Here is a 22,641-nt window from a genome sequence, read left to right as displayed (position 1 = left end):
TAATTGTGAAAAATGAACATGGCACAAACATCGCAAATAGAGCGCCTTGTAGGTTGCAAGAACTATACTACATGGAAGTTTGCTGTAGAACCATACTTAGATTTTGGATGATTTCTGGGATGTAGTGAATGGTAAATGGAAGTCCACTGAGCAAATCTACACGAATAAGGTCTTAAGAGCAAAGTCGAAGTTGAGATTATTGACTGATACTGTGAACTATGTATACATACAGAAATCTGTGATGGCAAAAGTAGTTTGGGACAAGTTACAGAGCGCATTCGAAGATGAAAACCTTACAAGAAAAGTAGGAATACTCTGCGAACTTATAACCACTCAACTGGAAAAGTGCAAGAACTGGGATGAGAATGTCAGCTACTGCTAGCAGGACTACCTAGAAAACGTGCACCCATGATTATGGGGTTAGACAGCTTAGGTGTACTGTTACAGGAGACAGCATAAAAGTGAAGATCCTGCAGAATGTGGAAAGTACATCAGACTGCCATACTTCACAGAGGAAAAGAGCTATAGAACTTCCCAAGAAGAAACCAGTCAAGTGTTACAAGTGTCAGGAGATGGGGCACACACACCCCAGGTAAGTCAGTACAAAGGGAAAAAGGTATGATACAAATAGTCTAGACAGGAGAACTGATAATCAATGTAAGGCAGTCTCCATTTATTACTCTTTTGGAAAAATGGGAAACAGACAGCCAGAATAGATATTAAATTTGGTACCATCAGTACAGATTATTAGAAATAAAACAACTCTTTATGACGTATATCTACAGTGGATGGTTCCAAGTTACCAGCGAAAGCTGATTTTAATATTATTGTAAATGAAGAACCAGAAAGTATTATAGTACATGATGTTTACTATGTAAAAAATGTCACATCTAACTTTTTATGTGCAAGTGAAATACTCAATCAAGAAGGACAACAGAGTAATCTTTGCTAGAAATGGAGCAAAAGTAATTAATCAATACGAAAAAATTACAGCTGTGGTGCAAAGGAGAGGCAAATTATCAAGTTAGATATTACTAAAGCTGAATTTGAAGATGTACACCATTCTGTGTACTCAACAAAAGATTTCTTATGGCAAAGAAAGCTTGAAAACCTACACAGAAAAGGGATGACAATATTAAGGATATGGCAACAGGAATGGAAGATGGCAGTAAATGCAAGGAACCCTGTGAAATAGGTATACAATGGAAAAAGACTACGTTGACTATGTTGCCCTCTAAACCTAATAAAATAAGAACCAAGGTGATCTAGCAGTTCATGCATATGGATGTTTGTAGACCGAACGGAGTGTGAGACTGATGAAGTCATCATTTCCTTACCTTTATAGACAACTGTTCAAGTATAACTAAGTTTACTTTTTAAGTTATAAAGATCAGGTGAGTGATATTTTTCACAATTTCCACAATATGGTAGAAAGAGAAATGTGAAACAAGATTAAAATCATCAGATCTGATGGGACATAGAATACCAACCACAAATTCATGAAATATTTGAAGGAAGTAGAAATTAGACATCAAACCACTGTCAGACGCAGCCCATCTCAGAATGAAGTTGCATAGAGAGCAAAGGAATATTGTTGAAAAGGAAAGAAGTTTGTTAAGTGATTCTGGATTACCTAAATGTTTTTTGGGCAGAAGTTGGGTCAACAGCCTCAAGTGTTACATGGTGCTTAGGCAAACAACATTTCACAGTCCTTGTGCAATACAAGGAAAGATGATCATGACAGAAAAATGTTAAGTACAGAGCAAGTCGCGGAACATACACTGTACGCAGGGTGTTTGTTTTCATATGATCAGACATTAAACAGGAGGTGTGGAATATAAGAAAAGAGCAAGGTGTGATGACAAATGAAAGGCTTCACCCACCAGAGAGTAAAAAATAAAAACCCCTACAAAGTGGGGATAGGGAACAAACCAAATTTAAAATTAATTAAAAGAAGAGGAAGGTGGTAAGGGATGCATACATAAATTCTATGAAGATGAACTTCTAGAATATGAAGAAGAGGAAGAAACTGTTTAAGATCAGAATGAGATTTTCACTCTGCAGTGGACTGTACGCTGATATGAAACTTCCTGGCAGATTAAAACTGTGTGCCGGACCAAGACTCGAACTCGGGACCTTTGCCTTTCGCAGGCAAGTGCTCTACTGACTGAGCTACCCAAGTACAACTCACGACCCATCCTCACAGCTTCAGTTCTGACAGAACCTCATCTACTACCTTCCAGACTTCACAGAAGCTCTTCTACGAACCTGCAGATCTATCACTCCTGGAAGAAATGCTATTGCGGAGTCATGGCTTAGCCACAGCCTGGGGGATGTTTCCAGAACGACATTATCACTCTGCAGCAGAGAGTGCACTGATATGAAACTTCCTGGCAGATTAAAACTGTGTGCTGGACCGAGACTCAAACTCGCAACCTTTGCCTTTCGTGGGCAAGTGCTCTACCGACTGAGCTACCCAAGCATGACTCACAACCTGTCCTCACAGCTTCAATTCCATCAGTGCCTCATCTTCTACCTTCCAAACCTCACAGAAGCTCTTCTGAAAATTGAGCACTTGCCCACGAAAGGCAAAGGTCCCAAGTTTGAGTCTCGGTTTGGCACACAGATTTAATCAACTATTTAAGATGTTCCTCTCATGTACCTAAACCTAAAGTGTACTCTGGTAATGAAATATGCATAGCCTATTATTTTAATGATGAACTTCAACAATTGTAGGTGCTATGACTGGTGTTCATTCTCAACAATCAATAAAAGCTATGGAAAGAGAACTGGAGTAATTTCATCAAAATGAAACTGTTGAATTGTTTGAGATACCAGTAAGAAATAAACCATTAAATGAACAATGGATGTTTAACAAAAAAATTCCTGAGAAAACAGCAATAAAATACAAGGCATGACCTGTAGTCAAGGGAAGTTCATAAAAACATGGGATAGACTACAGAGGTACGTCTTCACCAGTGCTAAAATATGAATCACTTACATATCTTTTAGCCCTAGCAGTAAAAGATGATTTACTTTTTCACCAAATGGATGTGAAGACAGCTTACTTAGATGGGAAATTAGGTGAAAAAAGATACGTGAGCCCACCAGAAGAAGCCAGAAAAACACATATAGGAAAAGAGAAGATTTGGCAGTTGAAGAAAAGTATTCGAGGAGCATTTTTTTTTTTTTTTAATTTGATAAATGCTCATTTGTTCAAAATTTAGATTTTTGTGGGTACACATCAAGTTGTTGTCATGCATGACATGTTGAAATGATTTGGTACAGCCTATATTTACTGTTGGTATAAAGTTCTGAAACATACGAGTTTTTGCTAAACTCGATATTTGCTCTTAGAGAGTTAAGAAAAAATTAATAAATGCACTGTGCATGGGTTCTGGGAGGTATGAAGGAGAATAACAATTTAGGACATCATTTATAATGATAACATGAGAGAGCTTTCTGCAAATACAACAGAACATAAAAGCTAGCAGAACCAACAGTGGAAAGAAATTAGTGGTTTACACAACATAATTAACTTCTGAGTACTGTTCAATTTGACCTAGCTTTGTCAGGGAGGAGGAACATCAAGAAATAAGCGAAAAGTAGAATATTGTTTCATTAAAGTACAGCACAAGGAAAACAATGGCCAGACAGTACTTATATGTGCTGCAACATTTCAACCAACATTAGTGATGTCCAAAGACAGATTCTTGAAGTGAACAAGATTTGGAGAAAAAAGTCAATTGATAACAAACTACAGGGTGCACAAATGTTGAGCATAAAAGGTTTGTGCAATAACGAAGGAGGAAAATCCAATATGGCAAAAATTGATATAAAACAGGATCAGCCAATACTAGAGATCTCTGTGGGGGAATTATTCTGTTCAAGACAGGTTTGACTATGCAATTTATGCATTATGATTAATTCTTGACCATGGGCAAAGGAAAGAGTTACATTTTATACTTGTCTTGAAAAGATGGACTGAAAGGATGCAACCAAGTGGCCTCTGCTCTAAAGGATTTTGTCAGAAAACTTGGGGCATCCCACCCAGATAATGGTCCAACTGAAATTTATTCTTTTTCTGACTCTTGCACCAAAATAAATAAATAAATAAATAAAAATACAATAATGATGTGCACAGTAATGGCCTTCATGGAAGAAAGCAGAAAATTTGACAAGGTAGTCTATTATTTCCCTATTCATGGTCACAGCTATAATCCTGACAGTGTTCAGTGGAGTGGATAAACAATACTGGAAAAAATATGATATTCCTTCACTGACTGAATACTATAAAGTGCTAGAACAAGATGGTATTATCAATTTTCTAAATAAGGATAGAGAAGTAAAGAAAAAAGCCATTGCTCTGAAAGAGTTATGATCCAAGATGTTAAAAAGTGATGGCTTATGGAGAGTCTAAGAAGAAGGTATTGTTGTCAGTATGAGACACTTACAATGGAAGTCCTGAAGATGTTGAGGTATAGAAACTGAGAAATTGCAGTCAGGAAATGAGGAAAGCAGCCACCTTGGAAAAGAAGGAAATGGCCAGTAAGGAAAAGAAAAAGTATGTCCAAAAACTTGTGAGGTATTTTAACGTACCATAAGGAGCAGAAGACTTTTATAAGAACATTGTTGAAAGTGACTAATAGATTTATAGTGTAGTATTGCTGTTGCCAGTATTTTGTGTTGTGTTTCAGCAGTATCTGTTACTTTTTTGCACTTCTACTTATCAAACATTCATGTAAATGTAAACTGCAAATTAAGCAATAATGTAGCTTTCTTCGCAAATCAATGTTAAAGGTAAAAATCAATTTGAATATGTGCATTAATAAAACATTTAACTTCCATCTTTGCATTTATTGTCTTTTGAAAGAAAAAAAACTTAGAAACTTTGGCCCTCTATTCTGAAACAAACAAGTCAAACCCACGACTGCAATTGTGCCTAAAAAGCTGTGTTAATGTCAAATTATCTCATTTATTTAATTAGTAATTTGGTATGATATTTACAAAAATGTGTTGCCCCAAAAATTTACTTTTTTGCATTTACCAATTTTTGAAAAAAAAAAAAGCTACTTCCCATTTATGGATTGAAACAGAGTGAACATATTTACAAAACTTTTAACTTCCATCTTTGTGTTTATTCATTCTTTTTTTAACTTTATAAAGATGGATATGAAACACTGCAAGACAGATCCTGGTGGTATCCATTATAAAAGAAGTAAAGAAGAGGCCACAGTAATGGCTATATGGGTGAATGATTTTTTCATTGTAACTGAAGATGAGAAGTAGGTGAAGCATTTCAACAGACAACTCCAAAACAAGTTTAACATGCATGACATGGAAGAAATAAAGCGGCCCTTGGCTATGATGACTGTTAAAAATAAGAATGCAGGAGAGTTATACATAAATCAATCATCATACACAGAGAAAGTTTTGAAAAAGTTTGAAATGAGTGACTGTAGACCAGTTTCTACATCGATAGAACCAAGGGACATCTTAATGTGAAATGAAGCAGGTGTGGAGCCTTTTGTATTTGTTACAAATTTCAAGGCCTGATATCTCTTTTGCCATGAGTGTTATAAGCAGGTTGTGCAAAAGCCCAAGAGAGGAACATTGCAAAGTCATTAAAGGGGTATTTTGATATCTAAAGGGAACTGCAGACTATAAATTATGATATTACAAAAAGGGAAATATAAAACTTGGGGCTATACTGATGCAGAATGGGGAAGTAAGTTAGAGAACAGACATTCTATTCCTGTATGTTTTTTGGATTAATGGAAGGACTTATGTCTTGGTCCTGTAAAAGTCATAAACCCAAAGCCTTGAGCACTGTAGAAGCTGAATACAGGGCTTCATCAACATAAATGAAGAATCATTGTGGTTCAGGACTCTAGTAAGTGAAACAGAGCATAATATCTGTGTAGAACCCACCAAGACTTTCTGTGTCAACTTGAGATCTATAAACTTAGCCAAAAATGATGTCAATAGTGCCAGAACCATACACATCAATACAAAGCACCATTTTATAAGGGATCACAGATAGTAAAGGAATATTGAGGTAGGCTGTTAATGTATAGAAGAGATCTTGGCTGATATACTCACCAAACCCTTGAAGAACCAAACACATCAATACAAAGAACCATTTTATAAGGGATCACAGATAGTGAAGGAATATTGAGGTAGACTGTTTATGTATAGAAGAGATCTTGGCTGATCTACTCACCAAACCCTTGAAGAAGGACAAATTTCAGAGGTAGTGTATCAGTATAGTTTGGTGAAAGGGGCATACAAAATATATGCTCAAAGGGCAATTTTGGGGACACATTAAAAATATGTATTTGTCTTAGGAACATCCTGTTATTGTCAGCTACTGTATGTAATCATGACTATTAAAATGTAGCTTGCTTTATTTTTGCAATTTAGTGTGGAGAACTATGACCTATTGTTCAAATTGTCCAAAATAATCTCAAGTGCATTTAGCATGTTTTAACAAACAACAGGTAACCTAGTGTAATGTAATACGTTATACTAAATATAAATGAATAACATGTATAGTATTATGTGTATAATGTTTGTATGTTTATGTTGGATATCCTACAGTTATATGTACTTCAGTGTTTATTCCATTAAATTCCTTTGAAAAATCCAACTGCAGATCCTATTAACTTGAACAAGAAGAGCATTACCCATATGTGGCTCACAGGGGACCCATGGAAGCTTCCCCATCACCTGTATGGGTGCTGCAGTGATGAACCTGTTAATCTAGCTAAAGTTAACATACTAAAAGTAACAGTAGTGTCATTACTTTGAAAAAGAAATCAGCTGCTGCATCCTGAATTATATTAAATAGCTCATTTTTATCCCTATTTTTTGCTTAATATCTACGTCACTTTGTTGATACTTATTATAGAACAACAGCTGCCTTTGTGCCCTAAGAATACAAACCTGCTTATAATAAAAACTGCTACTTGTCAGGCACATAATCAATCCTCGAATCTAGATAATCGAATAATTTGCAGAAGAAGCAGTCAATAAGGTAAGGTATTAATTTTCTGTTGAATGTACACTCCTGGAAATGGAAAAAAGAACACATTGACACCGGTGTGTCAGACCCACCATACTTGCTCCGGACACTGCGAGAGGGCTGTACAAGCAATGATCACACGCACGGCACAGCGGACACACCAGGAACCGCGGTGTTGGCCGTCGAATGGCGCTAGCTGCACAGCATTTGTGCACCGCCACCGTCAGTGTCAGCCAGTTTGCCGTGGCATACAGAGCTCCATCGCAGTCTTTAACACTGGTAGCATGCCACGACAGTGTGGACGTGAACCGTATGTGCAGTTGACGGACTTTGAGCGAGGGCGTATAGTGGGCATGCGGGAGGCCGGGTGGACGTACCGCCGAATTGCTCAACACGTGGGGCATGAGGTCTCCACAGTACATCGATGTTGTCGCCAGTGGTCGGCGGAAGGTGCACGTGCCCGTCGACCTGGGACCGGACCGCAGTGACGCACGGATGCACGCCAAGACCGTAGGATCCTACGCAGTGCCGTAGGGGACCGCACCGCCACTTCCCAGCAAATTAGGGACACTGTTGCTCCTGGGGTATCGGCGAGGACCATTCGCAACCATCTCCATGAAGCTGGGCTACGGTCCCGCACACCATTAGGCCATCTTTCGCTCACGCCCCAACATCGTGCAGCCCGCCTCCAGTGGTGTCGCGACAGGCGTGAATGGAGGGACGAATGGAGACGTGTCGTCTTTAGCGATGAGAGTCGCTTCTGCCTTGGTGCCAATGATGGTCGTATACGTGTTTGGCACAGTGCAGGTGAGCGCCACAATCAGGACTGCATACGACCGAGGCACACAGGGCCAACACCCGGCATCATGGTGTGGGGAGCGATCTCCTACACTGGCCGTACACCACTGGTGATCGTCGAGGGGACGCTGAATAGTGCACGGTACATCCAAACCGTCATCGAACCCATCGTTCTACCATTCCTAGACCGGCAAGGGAACTTGCTGTTCCAACAGGACAATGCACGTCAGTGTGATCATGTGATGTATCTGACCCCAGGAATGTGTCAATAAAGTTTCCCCTTCCTGGGACAATGAATTCACGGTGTTCTTATTTCAATTTCCAGGAGTGTATAAAGGTTCTCAATTTTATGCTTTATAACAAATGAGACCTTATTTAAAACTTTTGCACTAAAATATGGAAGTATACTCTAAGCCTTATGCAATAAGGCAAAATATACATAGAAGTTATTTTTCTGTCTTGTCAATTACAGTTCAAATGAAGCTGACTTTTATTGCTAGGAACAAATGTTATTAAAGAATATATGTATTGAAAAATGACTATAAGAATATATTTGAAGATGCACTGCTAGATGAACTGTTATCTGACTTCCAAAATCAATACTGAACATGAGCAACACAGAATTTAACTGTCATAATGCACATGCTGAGCAAAAGGAGACGTGATGGCAATGTCATTCCTATTTCAAATGAGGACACATATATAAGTCACGAGTGGTGTTTCTTATACCAAGGACACAACCAAAGTGGGGCAGAGGGTGGGGTGTGATGGTGAGGGGGGCAGGTCTTGACCTCCCTCCAACATGTCGACAAGAGATTAGTCTGGCATTCATGTCTCTTTGGCACATGTGAGGTAAATGCAGAAACATGAACTATGATGATTTTATTACCAAATGGCTCCAAATATGACCAACATGCTATCTTTTTGTTGGCTGCTGAACAACAGTTACTGGTAGGCATCCATTGGAGGATCAAAAATATGCATGAGACAGCATGTCTGTTGAAAAGCACCATTGTGAAATGGAAACTTTTTCATCATCCCTTATATTTTGATGAAAAAAGGATGTGCACTATCGACAGGCAACAAGGCTATCAATAGATTTAATAGATTTAAACTGTATGTATATCGGCAGTACTATTGGCTTTTGCCTGTCCCTACTTTAGTCAGGACTAGCTATTGTATATTGTTGGCCTTAACCGATCACAGAGTTTGTTTTGTTAGTCCAGTTCTTACTTATAAGCTAATTTAATGTAATCACTGATGTTTATTATTTTTGTGATATGTGCTTTTCTGATAGTTTCTAATTATGGACACATTTGAAACAAGAAAGAAGAAAAATTGATTTTGATTCATCCACTATCATTGTCATAAGTAAAAATATGTAAGCACTACTATAATCCCTTAATTACCCATCTGTAGCAGGTTAATGGTAACAGATTAATGTTAGCATTGAAGTCATTATTACACTATGTCATGAGGCAGTGGAGTGGTGAACATCATTGCAAACAACATTACACTAAAATCAGTGCATAAAAATACACTTAGATTTGCCTGTACCACCCAGAAATCTCATTGATCAACAAAAGTATAGCCCAAACAACAATGGTTGCATTTCCTTAAAAAGTTTGCTTAAAATTTTGTTATTATTAGACCAGATCTGGCCATCCAGGCATTACTTAATTATGAAAACTGGTTCTGATACAGAATGATGTGAAGGGGTTTATGGAGAGCAGAAGGTGTTTGTGATGACAACACATTCTATAGTTTGTTCATTTCTAAAAGATTTTTTCAGCGGTCTGTTTGAATTCATCTGAGCCAACTGTGCCCTGCATCTGCCCCTTCCCCATTTTGTCAATAATCTATTTACACTTTATAATACTACAATAAAGGAAGCCACAAATTCCACTCACAGTTACATTTTAAAATTGTATATTCATGCACTATTAAATCACAAAACATTCACAATCAAAGGAAAAACACGCTCTATAAGAATTCCACCTTTTGTTCTGATGAATTTCATTTTCTTTGAAAACAATGTCCAACGACCAGTTTTGTCATGTTCTCCTTCAATTGAGATAGCTCTGCACCTTGAGGTGCTCAGCCAGAAATCCCTGGATTTCGGAGGCAAGGTGATTCGAATCCATCCACCAGCAACTGTGAATATGTTTTTCTGTGGTTTCCCATTTTCAGTTCAGGAAAATTCGAGGATTGGTCACTTACAATAGACCACAAACAATTTCTTCCAAATTCCTTTCTTTTCTGTCACATCCAACTTCTTTAAAGATGCAGCCTGTCTGCTTCAATGAAATGAGCTGCATCAAAGGTGAGCTGGACATCTCTTCAGAGACCTGTCACTAAGAGCCATATTCACATTGGAAGGTGGGTAGTGTTCACCATTTTGTATTCTGTTTCTGTGTATAAAAATGACTCACTTTTGGAATCATGTTTTCAAGTTTTACATGAACAATGCTCTGTTGTGTAGTGTCCTATTTGTAATATCCTTAGAACAGTGAGTCCAACCATCACAACTCAAATGTATTTGTACATAAACATCATATAAATGACAATGTATGTTGTACATCATAGAGGAGTTAATCTGAGGCTATATAACCATATTACTGTGGATAAATACAAACTCATTCATTAGGTCACTTACATTAGAATAAGAGTTGACATTAAAGTGTGAATCAATGTTAAGGTCCCAAAACTGTACATCAAAGTATCTGTGTGTTCCATTTTGTTTCATAAATAAATTTGGTTGCTGTAGTTGACTGTTGAAATAGTAATTTAAAAAAGTTCTTGATCAGTTAAGGCTAAGGAAACTGACAAATTTTAATGGAATGAAAGATACTTTACTAAAATATGAGAAAGAATTTACAGAACTTGGGATGTTTTGAAGTGCTGGATAAATTCTGAGCTGATTTAAGGTAACTCATAAATTTAAATACAAGATTATAGGAGAAAGACAGCTGTTATCAAAATAAGTTTGAACCCATTTAACTTTATACCCAACATTAAGATTCTTCTGCTCTGCAATAGTAAACTTTATATTAGAAGCTGTGTTTTGTTAACAACGAGGCAATACAATACATTCAAACTTTAATTCATTTGACAATAAACAGAAGTTATCATATTGCCAAATAAACAACTATTTTACTTGATTTTATCCATAGTGTTTCTTCTGTGGCTGTATTACTTTTGTAAAATAAAGAACAACCACCTTGAGTCAGAACCACAATTTTATTTCAATGGACAATGTAATTTGAGCGCTTCAGATGCTTTAACAGTATTTATCAATTACAATGGTATATTACAAAGTGGCACATTGGAAATATAAGTTTACAAAATTAAAACAAATTGAAAAATAATTTACTTGTTCTAGCAGTGTAAACATCACTTGGAAGCACAGTATGAGTAAACATGTTTATCAGCATTTATAAACATATATATATGCCAGGTGATTATAATTAAAGTTAAACTTTCAAGTCACTGCAGAAATAACACCACTGGTCAGAATGATGTCAAATTGCAATGGCATATTATCAGAGAAGGGGGAAAACATATGGCAGAAGATAAATAGATAATTACAACATGTAGCAAAAGATGGTGCTGTAAGCATCATGATTTAATAGTGGTTGACTACAAATGACAAATTAATCATACACCAATGAACAATGACTAAGGTCTATGTTTCACATCAAACAAATTGTACTACTCAGTGTGCATGGGTGTACAGATGTGATACTGTTACTTATGTAAGTCCATCCACCATGGCAAGGTCATATCACATTGGATGGGAAAAATCAGTTTTTAGTTGTCCTGGGCAAAAAAATGCATAAAAAGAATCAATCAAAATCAAATTGGATTATTAATTTCCATGTGACTGATGCAAAACATGTTCATTATGCTGTCCACCATTTTCTCCAACAAGTTGAAATCAAGAAACAGCATTTTCCACAAATCACTTTAGTGTTTCTGGTGTCACATTCAGAATGTGTTGCACAATGTGTGCCTTCAATGCATCTAAGTTTGCAGTCAGAACACTGAACACAACATCTTTCAGATAGCCCCACAGCCAGAAGTCACACGGATTAAGATCAGGTGATCAGGATGGCCAGGCTGTAAGGAAATGGCAGTTGATAATTCTATCATTTCTGAAATGGCGCTTCAGCATCTGCTTAACTGGGTTTTCAATGTGCGAAGGTGTGCCATCTTGCATAAAAATGATCCCATTCACACATACATGCTGTTGGAGAGCTGGAATGACATGGTTGCAGAAAAGACCCTCATAGTTCTTACCAGTGACAGTACAGGTAACAGGACTGGAAGCACCTGTCTCTTCAAAAAAATATGGCCCTATGATAAATGATGCCGTAAACCCATACCATCCTGTGACCTTTTCATGATGAAGTGGTACTGGTTGATTTGTGTGTGGATTTTACATTGCCCATATTCAACAATTCTGTGTATTGACTTATACTGTCAGATGGAAGTGGGCTTTGCCTGTCCACAAAATCTTCAACAGTCAATCATTGTCCACTTCCATGCCAGCATGAAATTCTAAAGCGAAGGTCTCTCTTGCTGGCAGGTCAACAGGAAGCAACTCATGCACATGGGTAATTTTGAATGGCTAGCAAAGAAGGATGTTTCGTAGTATTTTACGCATCTTGCTCAAAGGTATGTCGAATGATCTGGCAATTCTCTGTGCACTATACGTTTGCACACCTCCACTCATCTCCTCCTGCATTGCTGTGGCCACTGCTTCCACTGATGTCGAATTAGGTCATTTCCTCCCTCTACCAGGTTGCACACAAAAGAAACCATCTTTTTGAATTTCTGCATCATTTTCTTCAGACCCACAGCAGTCATCGGACCAACGCCTTTTTTAAGCCCTTCAATGTCCAGAACATTTGCGGAGTGATGTGTGCACAGTCATCATTCTTGTAATACAGCTTTACAAGCAGAGTGTGATTCTGCATTGAGACTGTCATGGCGAACATCACAGACATGAAAGGAGGAAATCTCATGTACCCGGTGTGTTTATACCAACTTCAATGGGTCATGCACATGACAGGTGTTTTCAGTTATGTATTCTGACACATACAGCACAATCTATTGATCAATTTTCACAGTATTTTTTTTTTCTGCCATATGTTCTCCCCTTTCTGTGATTATATTCCATTGCAATTTGACGTCACTCTGACCACTGGTATGATTTGTACAGCGTTTTGAAAGTTTGACTTTAATTATAATCACCCTGTGTGTGTGTGTGTGTGTGTGTGTGTGTGTGTGTGTGTGTATGCACATGAACAGGTTTACTCATTCTGTGTTTCATAACTGTGTATTCCCTCTCATTCACATACATAAATATACATGTATGTACATAAATGCATACATGCACATAAATAGGTTTTCTCATACTGTGCTTCAAAACCATGCATCCACTACTGGAAACAGTAAATTATCTTTTGATTTGTCTTAGTTTTATAAACTTATATTCACAATTTGGCACTTTGTAATACAGCATTGCAATCTTACAAGGACCACACAGAATTAACCTAAATCTGACACAAGAAAAAAATTGATGTAGATGTTTAAAGCATGTGAAGATGAGTCCTCAGGTCTGAAAATGCATTGTACACTGAAATAAAATTACATCTGCGACTGAAGACATTTGTTATTTATTTTATGAAAGAAATATTTAATTGCACGTGTGGGTATTTCTTATTACACACTATACTTTTTTAGGAGAAGCTTTTCCTGCTTAATTTTATAGACCAAATAGTACTTGTATGAAGTTTCTCCAAAAGCAAATTGTGTACATAAAATTAATAAATAAATAAATGTGTTTTCAGAATAGAATGAAATACATTATCCTTTTTAAGGTTCTGTTCAACATATCCCCCCACCCCCACCCCCCCTTTTTGACAAAATTCTGGCTATGTCTTTGCTTATAGTGCAAAGGAAGGACTGCAAGAAGGAGTCAAAGCAAATAATGCTGCTTCCACTAATAGAGAAGCAGACAGTATGATATTGCAGAAGAGAGAGCATATGACAACTGAAGATCAGAAGGACCTGCCTTGGTGGATATTTCTTGAAGATGTTCAAATTTTCTAATGTTCACATGGTTTGGCAACTCCTACACACTTGAAAAGCAAGACTGAATACTTAAGAACCTTGCTGTTTACTACAAATTCAAAAATTGTTAGCAGAAGACTTCTGTAGACTTGTCTTGCCTCTGTAAATTAACAAGTTATAAATGAAGTTTCTGCCCCTGTCAGAATTACATTTACATTTGCTGTTTTCACTATCTCTCAGCTCACTATATAACCCAGATAGCAGTGGCACTTGATTCAGAGGCAGCTGCTTACGATTTTGGTGATGGCAAAAAATTTTCATAGCCAGTGAAGGCGGGAGAGGTAGTTGCATAAGTTCTTGATCACCACTCTTTCTGCTACTGTCTTTGATTAAATTCTGTGCCTCTCCTCAGTGAACCAAGGCATGAGGGCATGTGACACTGATGATGGCCATTCATGAATCAGATGGGGTGTTAAGTTTTGTGGATTCCTCGGAGCTATTCGTAGGCAGTAGGTTATGCAGCAGCACAGTTTCACTCACTTCCTTCTCTCATCATCATGCAAAACAAATATATGTGTGATAAACATTTCCAATTAGGCAGCTGAACCTACACCTGAAGGTCTCTAAGTCAATCATGCAAAAGACTTTACTATTTTTACTGTTATCACAGAATAAATGTCTTATGTAAAGGTCTTAAAGTAATATCATATTGTTGCTTTTATGTTGATGCATAGGAATTCACTATTGGTGTCAACATTTCTCTCTTTCACTGATGTGAAACTAGAGTACAATTTTGTCTAAAACTGTTCAGTTACATTTTTTAAGTGATATGAAGATAGAATGGCAAGCCAGTACCTATGTTCACCTATGGCAAAATTCAGCATCTGGAAACAGAAACTCTCAAGTGTGAAAATTATTCTTCATAATCTTTGGAATTTCTATATTGCTTCTGCAGGGAGGATAGAGGGATTGGTTGAGGAGGGGCAGGTCACTCAGACCCTTGGTTCAATATAATCTTGTTTTGAGCACAAGGGAAGACAAACATGAAGTAGAAGACATCAGAGAGAGTAGCAGGTCAAAGATCTTTGACGATCCATTCTCTCTGATGCTTTCTCCTATATGTTTGCCTTTCCTCACAACATGTGGGGTCCTCACACTCTAGAATCTGTGTTTATATTCGCAGTACTTTAAATTTTGCCTCCTGAAGGTTGGTAGGCACTGGCCAACCAGCCTGTTTCCTTGTAATTTAGCAGCTTCCTTAGCTCAATTTGGCTTTTGATACAGTTAAATATGTTGTATTTTTTAAGATCTGAAGCAGTGTTTTTCCATATTGGTGGAAGTACTGCAACACTGTCAGCTGATACTGTACATTGAGATGTTCTGATGTGAAGAACTGTTGTTTCATTGCATATAAATGGATGTTATTTATAATAACACAGCATTTATTGCAGTCTTTCCTTGACATTGACAGCTGAACCATGAAAGAGTCAATATAGTAATATTAAGCAGTGCCTCAAAGCCCATATACAAAATGAAAATGTCTGAGATGGAACTCAATAAAACTCTTCTCTTGAATTTCCACTTTTTAACTACTCTTACAGTTTCAATTCTTTCAACTGTTCAACCACATAACAGTCAACTGTTCCAAAGAGAAACATCATTTCTCATTATTATAAAGTGCAACTTATTTTAAAATCTCTGCCATTGCATCAACCAAAAATTAAAACTATCTATTACTCCAACTACTATTTACTAAACTGGTAATACATACCCTGTCTATGGCATAATCAGATATCATTACAAAGAGATGAGCTGGTAAACCCTCAGGTTTCCCTTTTGGGACCATCAAATGATGAGGCCACCCACAAGAACAGTAGCCACCTGCCTCTTGTGACTGTGGATCAGAATTGTTCATATTTTTTAATGGACTTCCAGCTGTAGCTGCTACAGAAGATTTCTTTGACTCTCTCCAGAACACATTAAGTCCAGTTTTCACTGAAAGGAATTTTCCAGTTTTAAAAATTTTAAATTATGCTGTAATAATTATTGGACATACAAATCTCTAAAACTCTATATAAATGGAGAATATTTTTATAATGAATGTTTTTATCTAGAATTTTCCTGTTTAAAATATTTATCACTGTGGTGTATCTTCATTTGAGGCCCATCCTTTTCTTACTCCTTAACTTCATTCAAATTTCCCCTCTATTCCAGGATAATGCAATTTTTCAATGTATAGCATATAACTATAGACATTTATTTGTTGTTATTGTATAGCATATAATTATGTGAAGCTGTTTGATGACATACTTACAATGTACTGTAAACTTGTCCATCTCAATGAACAAATTTTTTTGTTCTCGAAACAGCATAGGGCGACCTTGTTCATTGAATTTTGGAGCCAAAAATATTCTTACAGTTCCTGTTCGAGGTGGTCCTGAGTTGCTAACCTAAATTAATGAAGTTTATTTATTTATTTGTCCTCTGATTCTTTCTTGTACAAGACATGTATGTGGTGTGCACAGATCATGCATTATGACACTGAACAAGTAACAGTATGATGATGGTTCTGACATGAGGTGATGTGATGAGACACTACAAAACATGATTTTTCATCTATATTATTTATTACAATGCTATCTTAGTTTCACGCCACACTCAATCATATACAAAATAAGTACCTGTTTGGAATAGTTACAGATTACAACTTATTACAAGGATATTACAGTTGAACATTTCCATCAGTTCTGCAATTAGAATTCATATTTGTCTGATGCTTATGGACGAAAACTTCAGATATAGTGTAAAAATAATGATTAAGCAAGAATTCCAAAGACAGAGACTTTGTATTTTTTTATTATTTTATTATTTTTTTTTTATTTCTCATGGCAGACTGTTGTAAAGCTGAATGCCTTGATTAAATGGTGAATTTTAAAAGCTAAAGTAGGCATACTTTGAAAGTGAAGTTGAATTTTCTGTCCTGCACCATGATCATGGACATTCACATTTTTCTTGAATTTTCCACTGCTGCTTTTTACAAACTTACACATTTATCTATGTAGTGACTCAAGAGATAAAATGAGTGATTTTTGGAAGAGAGGTCTGCAGATGTCAGTTGTCTTTAGACTGTTCATTACTTTCAAAGTTCTATTCTGAGTGAGGAGACTGTCCAAGCTATGTGGAAAGTCTCATCAGAATTTGATACTGTACCATATTACACTATGAACCTGTGCATAGTAGACAGTGCAAAGAGTCTCTGGAATTGTGCAGTATGTAAATATGGCTAAGGCATAGTACATGTTATTCAGCTTACTATTAGTTTTGCCGCATGGTATGAACATTTTGGAAAATGAAAACTTACTCCGTTAGAATCAATATGGATGCCGCTGAAAGCTCTGTTGTTAAACTCAATGCCTCCATCATCCTTGTGACCAAAGACTCCATAGATATTGGCACTTACTTTGATATATTACACCTCAACTTCAGAAAAGCCTTTGATACAGATCAATACTGTCACCTGTTAAACATAGCTATGAGCTTATACAGTATCAGACCAGCTTTATGATTTGATTCTAGTTGAGAGGAAATAGAGAAGACACAAAGAAGAGTGGAATGTTCATAATAGGTTCTTTCGTAAGCTTGACAGAGTGATTGAGATAATCACCATACTATATGAGAAGTGTTATACGAGGGTTGGAACTTAAATAGTGGCAACTATTTGTTCACAGCTAAAACAAAAGAGTTACATGTTTGCACCTGTTACTGTCCTTCAAAGTAGTCACCAGCGTTGTGTAGAACCCATTGCCAGCTATGTGGAAGGTGTAGAAAACTGTTAGCAGAGCCTGTTCTGTTGATGGTGCGAATGGAGCGGTCTACTGCATCTCAAATCTCTGGGACAGTTTTGAAGTGAATGCCATGAAGTGGTTACTTCATCTTTGGAATCAAATCAATGTCAGAAGGACTTAAGTTGGGGAGTATGGCGCATGGTACAGTACTCCCCAGTCGCATCAACCAAACAGAGCAGCCACAGCTTGTGCTGTATGTGCCTGCACGATGTCATGCAAAATGATGAGTGGGTTGTCCAGAAAGCGTTGCCGCTTCTTTTGCAAAGCTGGTCACAGATGATGCTCCAAAAATGAACAGTAATACTGCGCATTGACGGTCTGCCATAGAGGAATGTAATGTGTTAGGATAACACCATCACAGTCGTACATGAGAATCACCATAACTTTAGTCCGCGCCATTCGCACAATCAACAGAACAGGCTCTGCTAACAATATACTACGCCTTCCACATCACTGGCAATGGGTTATACACAATGCTGGTGACTTCTTTGTAGGACAGTAACAGGTGCAAACATGTAACTCTTTTGTATCAGTTGTGAATAAATAGTTGCCACTATTTAAGTTCCAACCCTCGTACATAATGGAGAGGTTTATTGTTAAAATTCTGAGACACTGCATTTCAAGAAGACTGGTTCAAAATTTTACTTTGTCCCATGTGCTTCTTATGAAATGAGCGTTATGGCAAAGTCAAAGAAAAAAATGGCAATACCAAGAAGGAGTTGTGCGACATAAACAAAAATTGGTAGGTGTGTTTCTATACCTGAGAGATGGTGTCTATGTGAATTTCACACCAGTCACATAAGACTGGTGCTAGTAGCACCACCATAAGAATCCAAATTGGTCTGCTTTCAACACACACTGTAACAGTTGTGAACAATAGTTACCTTTGAAACTGGATGTGGTGAGTTGATGTTAGTTGAAAATACCTTTAAGGTGACCAAGATACCATTTTTTGAACGAGGTCATGTAATAGGGCTATGAGAAACTGGATGTTCCATGTATGATATTGCAGAAAGACATGGCTGGAATGTAGCCACTGTACATGATTGCTAGTGGCAGTAGCCGCAAGAATGTGCAGTCACAAGAAGACCAGGCTTCAGATGACCACGTGGCACTAGCAAGAGAGAAGATCATCATATTCAGCATATGACTCTGTATCTGCAGCAGCAGTTTGAGTAGCCATTGACATCTCAGAGACACAATGAACTGCTACAAATCAGTTATTTCAAGGACAGCTCTGAGCCAGATCTCCTAAAGTGTGCATTCCACTGACCTCAAACGACTGCCATTTGCGACATCAGTGGTGTCAATCAAGAGATCATTGGAAGGCCTGGTGGACATCTGTTGTGTTGTCCAGTGAAAGCTGGTTCTTCCTCAGTGGCAGCAATGGCCATTTGTTGGTTAGAAGGAGGCCAGTTGAGCGCCTGCAACCACCCTGTCTGCTTGCTAGACATACTGGACGAGCACCTGGAGTTAGGGTCTTGGGTGCGATTTCATATGACAGCAGGAACAGACTCATAGTTTTCTCAAACATCCAGACTGCAAATCTGTGTGGCCGGTGTGATGATTCGATCTGTTGTGCTGCCATTCATGAACAGCTTTCCAGAGGATGTTTTCCAACAGGATAACACTCACCGACATACCACTCTTGTAACCAAACACTCTCTATAGGGTGTCGACATGTTGCCTTGGCCTCCTAAATCACCAGATCTGTTTCTGATCAACCACCTATGGGTCATCATCAGACAACAACTCCAGCATCATCCACAAACAGCATTAACTGTCCCTGTGTTGACGGACCAAGTACAACTCCATCCCATAAACTGAAACCAAGCAGCTGTACAATATAATACATGCACATTGGCATGTTTGCATTCTACATTCTGGTGGTTACACCAGCATTACACATTTGCAATGGCTTATCTTGCACGTACATCAACCTGTGATCTCGCAATGTTAATCCTTAAATATGTCACCCACACAGATGTAGTCCCAAAATTTCATCACTCCTCATTAATTATTTTTTGTGTGTTATGATTTTTTTCCATCAGTGTAATGATACAAGAAGCAATCTCTGCTAGATGCTGAGTTGTGGTTTGTTGAATATAGTGGTAGAGCAAGTACGATTGTGAAATGTACCACATTTCACAGCTAGTGGAGTCATTTATTATGACATGAAACTTCCTTACTTGTTATTAATTGTTATGATTTACTAATTAATTCACAATTTAAATCCCTTTGCAGACCCACATAGTCTGTCTTGTCAAGAAATTTGAACTCTGTTGTTATTTTGGTGCACAGATGCATGTAGCAAACATCATGATGGAATTTCACTGCTGCATTGAAACACAGTGAGATGGGATTATGCCACTTGCAATCATTCTGCACTTTTAAATATTTTTTCCCTTGTCATTCAGCTGATTATACTGATAAAAGTATGGTATATATCATGAATACACAAAATGATTAAGTTCTTCTTTATGCAGTAATTTATGTAATCTCATTACTCGTATCAGAATTTAGCAAGTGCTGAGACTAGTAGTGTATTTAGTTTTGTTTAAAATCTTGTTAACTGAGATAACTGCTAATTTAACCCATTATAGTAGCATGCTGTACAAAAATTAGTACGAACTAATCAGTAGTTATGAGAGGACGGACACTGCTTGTTAGAAAGTCCAGATTTCATTCCTTCTGGAACCTCTGGAATGTTCAGAGAATTTGATGTCTGTTTTGTTGTCCTTGCAGTTAAACTGAACAAAAATTAAATTTGATGTATGATTAGATGGTGGAGCAAGCAACTAAAGTAACTGTGAACCAAAACAACTCTCAGTTGGGGCATCCGTAGCTGTGGTAGTTCATTTTATAGCACAAAATCTGCAAACAGCTCTGCCTTGAGCCAATTTTTATTAAGGCACTACTGGTTTTGTGGCTTATAGACACATTATCAGCAGCATATAAAAATGAAAGCATGGTAAGCAACATGTTAGAGAATATAGAAGGCCCACCCTTCATAGTTAAAACCATACTGTCCATAGGGCAGATGTTGTTGTTGTTGTGGTCTTCAGTCCTGAGACTGGTTTGATGCAGCTCTCCATGCTACTCTATCCTGTGCAAGCTTCTTCATCTCCCAGTACCTACTGCAACCTACATCCTTCTGAATCTGCTTAGTGTATTGATTTCTTGGTCTCCCTCTACGATTTTTACCCTCCACGCTGCCCTCCAATGCTAAAATTGTGATCCCTCGATGCCTCAGAACATGTCCTACCAACCAATCCCTTCTTCTAGTCAAGTTGTGCCACAAACTTCTCTTCTCCCCAGTCCTATTCAATACCTCCTCATTAGTTACGTGATCTACCCACCTTATCTTCAGCATTCTTCTGTAGCACCACATTTCGAAAGCTTCTATTCTCTTCTTGTCCAAACTAGTTATCGTCCATGTCTCACTTCCATACATGGCTACACTCCATACAAATACTTTCAGAAACGACTTCCTGACACCTAAATCTATATTCGATGTTAACAAATTTCTCTTCTTGAGAAACGCTTTCCTTGCCATTGCCAGTCTACATTTTATATCCTCTCTACTTGGACCATCATCAGTTATTTTACTCCCTAAATAGCAAAACTCCTTTACTACTTTAAGTGTCTCATTTCCTAATCTAATTCCCTCAGCATCACCTGACTTAATTTGACTACATTCCATTATCCTCGTTTTGCTTTTGTTGATGTTCATCTTATATCCTCCTTTCAAGACACTGTCCATTCCGTTCAACTGCTCTTCCAAGTCCTTTGCTGTCTCTGACAGAATTACAATGTCATCGGCGAACCTCAAAGTTTTTACTTCTTCTCCATGAATTTTAATACCTACTCCGAATTTTTCTTTTGTTTCCTTTACTGCTTGCTCAATATACAGATTGAATAACATCGGGGAGAGGCTACAACCCTGTCTCACTCCTTTCCCAACCACTGCTTCCCTTTCATGCCCCTCGACTCTTATAACTGCCATCTGGTTTCTGTACAAATTGTAAATAGCCTTTCGCTCCATGTATTTTACCCCTGCCACCTTTAGAATTTGAAAGAGAGTATTCCAGTCAACATTGTCAAAAGCTTTCTCTAAGTCTACAAATGCTAGAAACGTAGGTTTGCCTTTTCTTAATCTTTCTTCCAAGATAAGTCATAAGGTCAGTATTGCCTCACGTGTTCCATCATTTCTACGGAATCCAAACTGATCTTCCCTGAAGTCGGCTTCTACCAGTTTTTCCATTCGTCTGTAAAGAATTCGCGTTAGTATTTTGCATCCGTGACTTATTAAACTGATTGTTCGGTAATTTTCACATCTGTCAACACCTGCTTTCTTTGGGATTGGAATTATTATATTCTTCTTGAAGTCTGAGGGTATTTCGCCTGTCTCATACATCGTGCTCACCAGATGGTAGAGTTTTGTCATGACTGGCTCTCCCGAGGCCATCAGTAGTTCTAATGGAATGTTGTCTACTCCCGGGGCCTTGTTTTGACTCAGGTCTTTCAGTGCTCTGTCAAACTCTTCACGCAGTATCTTATCTCCCATTTCATCTTCATCTACATCCTCTTCCATTTCCATAATATTGTCCTCAAGTACATCGCCCTTGTATAAACCCTCTATATACTCCTTCCACCTTTCTGCTTTCCCTTCTTTGCTTAGAACTGGGTTGCCATCTGAGCTCTTGATATTCATACAAGTGGTTCTCTTCTCTCCAAAGGTCTCTTTAATTTTCCTGTAGGCAGTATCTATCTTACCCCTAGTGAGACAAGCCTCTACATCCTTACATTTGTCCTCTAGCCATCCCTGCTTAGCCATTTTGCACTTCCTGTCGATTTCATTTTTGAGACGTTTGTATTCCTTTTCGCCTGCTTCAT

The 22,641-nt window shown here is 37.8% G+C and overlaps 1 protein-coding gene across 1 annotated transcript in view; it reads right to left on the bottom strand.

The window, feature by feature from the left end:
• The window catches only part of LOC126147884 (phenoloxidase 2-like), a 244,693-nt gene that overhangs the window by 1,966 nt on the left and 220,086 nt on the right, over positions 1-22,641 (bottom strand). Inside the window, exons 12-13 of the mRNA XM_049915721.1 lie at positions 16,215-16,350; positions 15,672-15,895 (exon numbers count right to left, since the gene is read on the bottom strand). Of these exons, the coding sequence (XP_049771678.1) occupies positions 15,672-15,895; positions 16,215-16,350 (360 nt within the window). The remainder of the gene's footprint in view (positions 1-15,671; positions 15,896-16,214; positions 16,351-22,641) is intronic.

This window comes from Schistocerca cancellata, chromosome 2 (assembly GCF_023864275.1).
Source record: "Schistocerca cancellata isolate TAMUIC-IGC-003103 chromosome 2, iqSchCanc2.1, whole genome shotgun sequence".
Classification (NCBI taxonomy): domain Eukaryota; kingdom Metazoa; phylum Arthropoda; class Insecta; order Orthoptera; family Acrididae; genus Schistocerca; species Schistocerca cancellata.
Note: the sequence above shows the minus strand (reverse complement) of the source record. Positions and strands in the feature narration are given on the sequence as shown.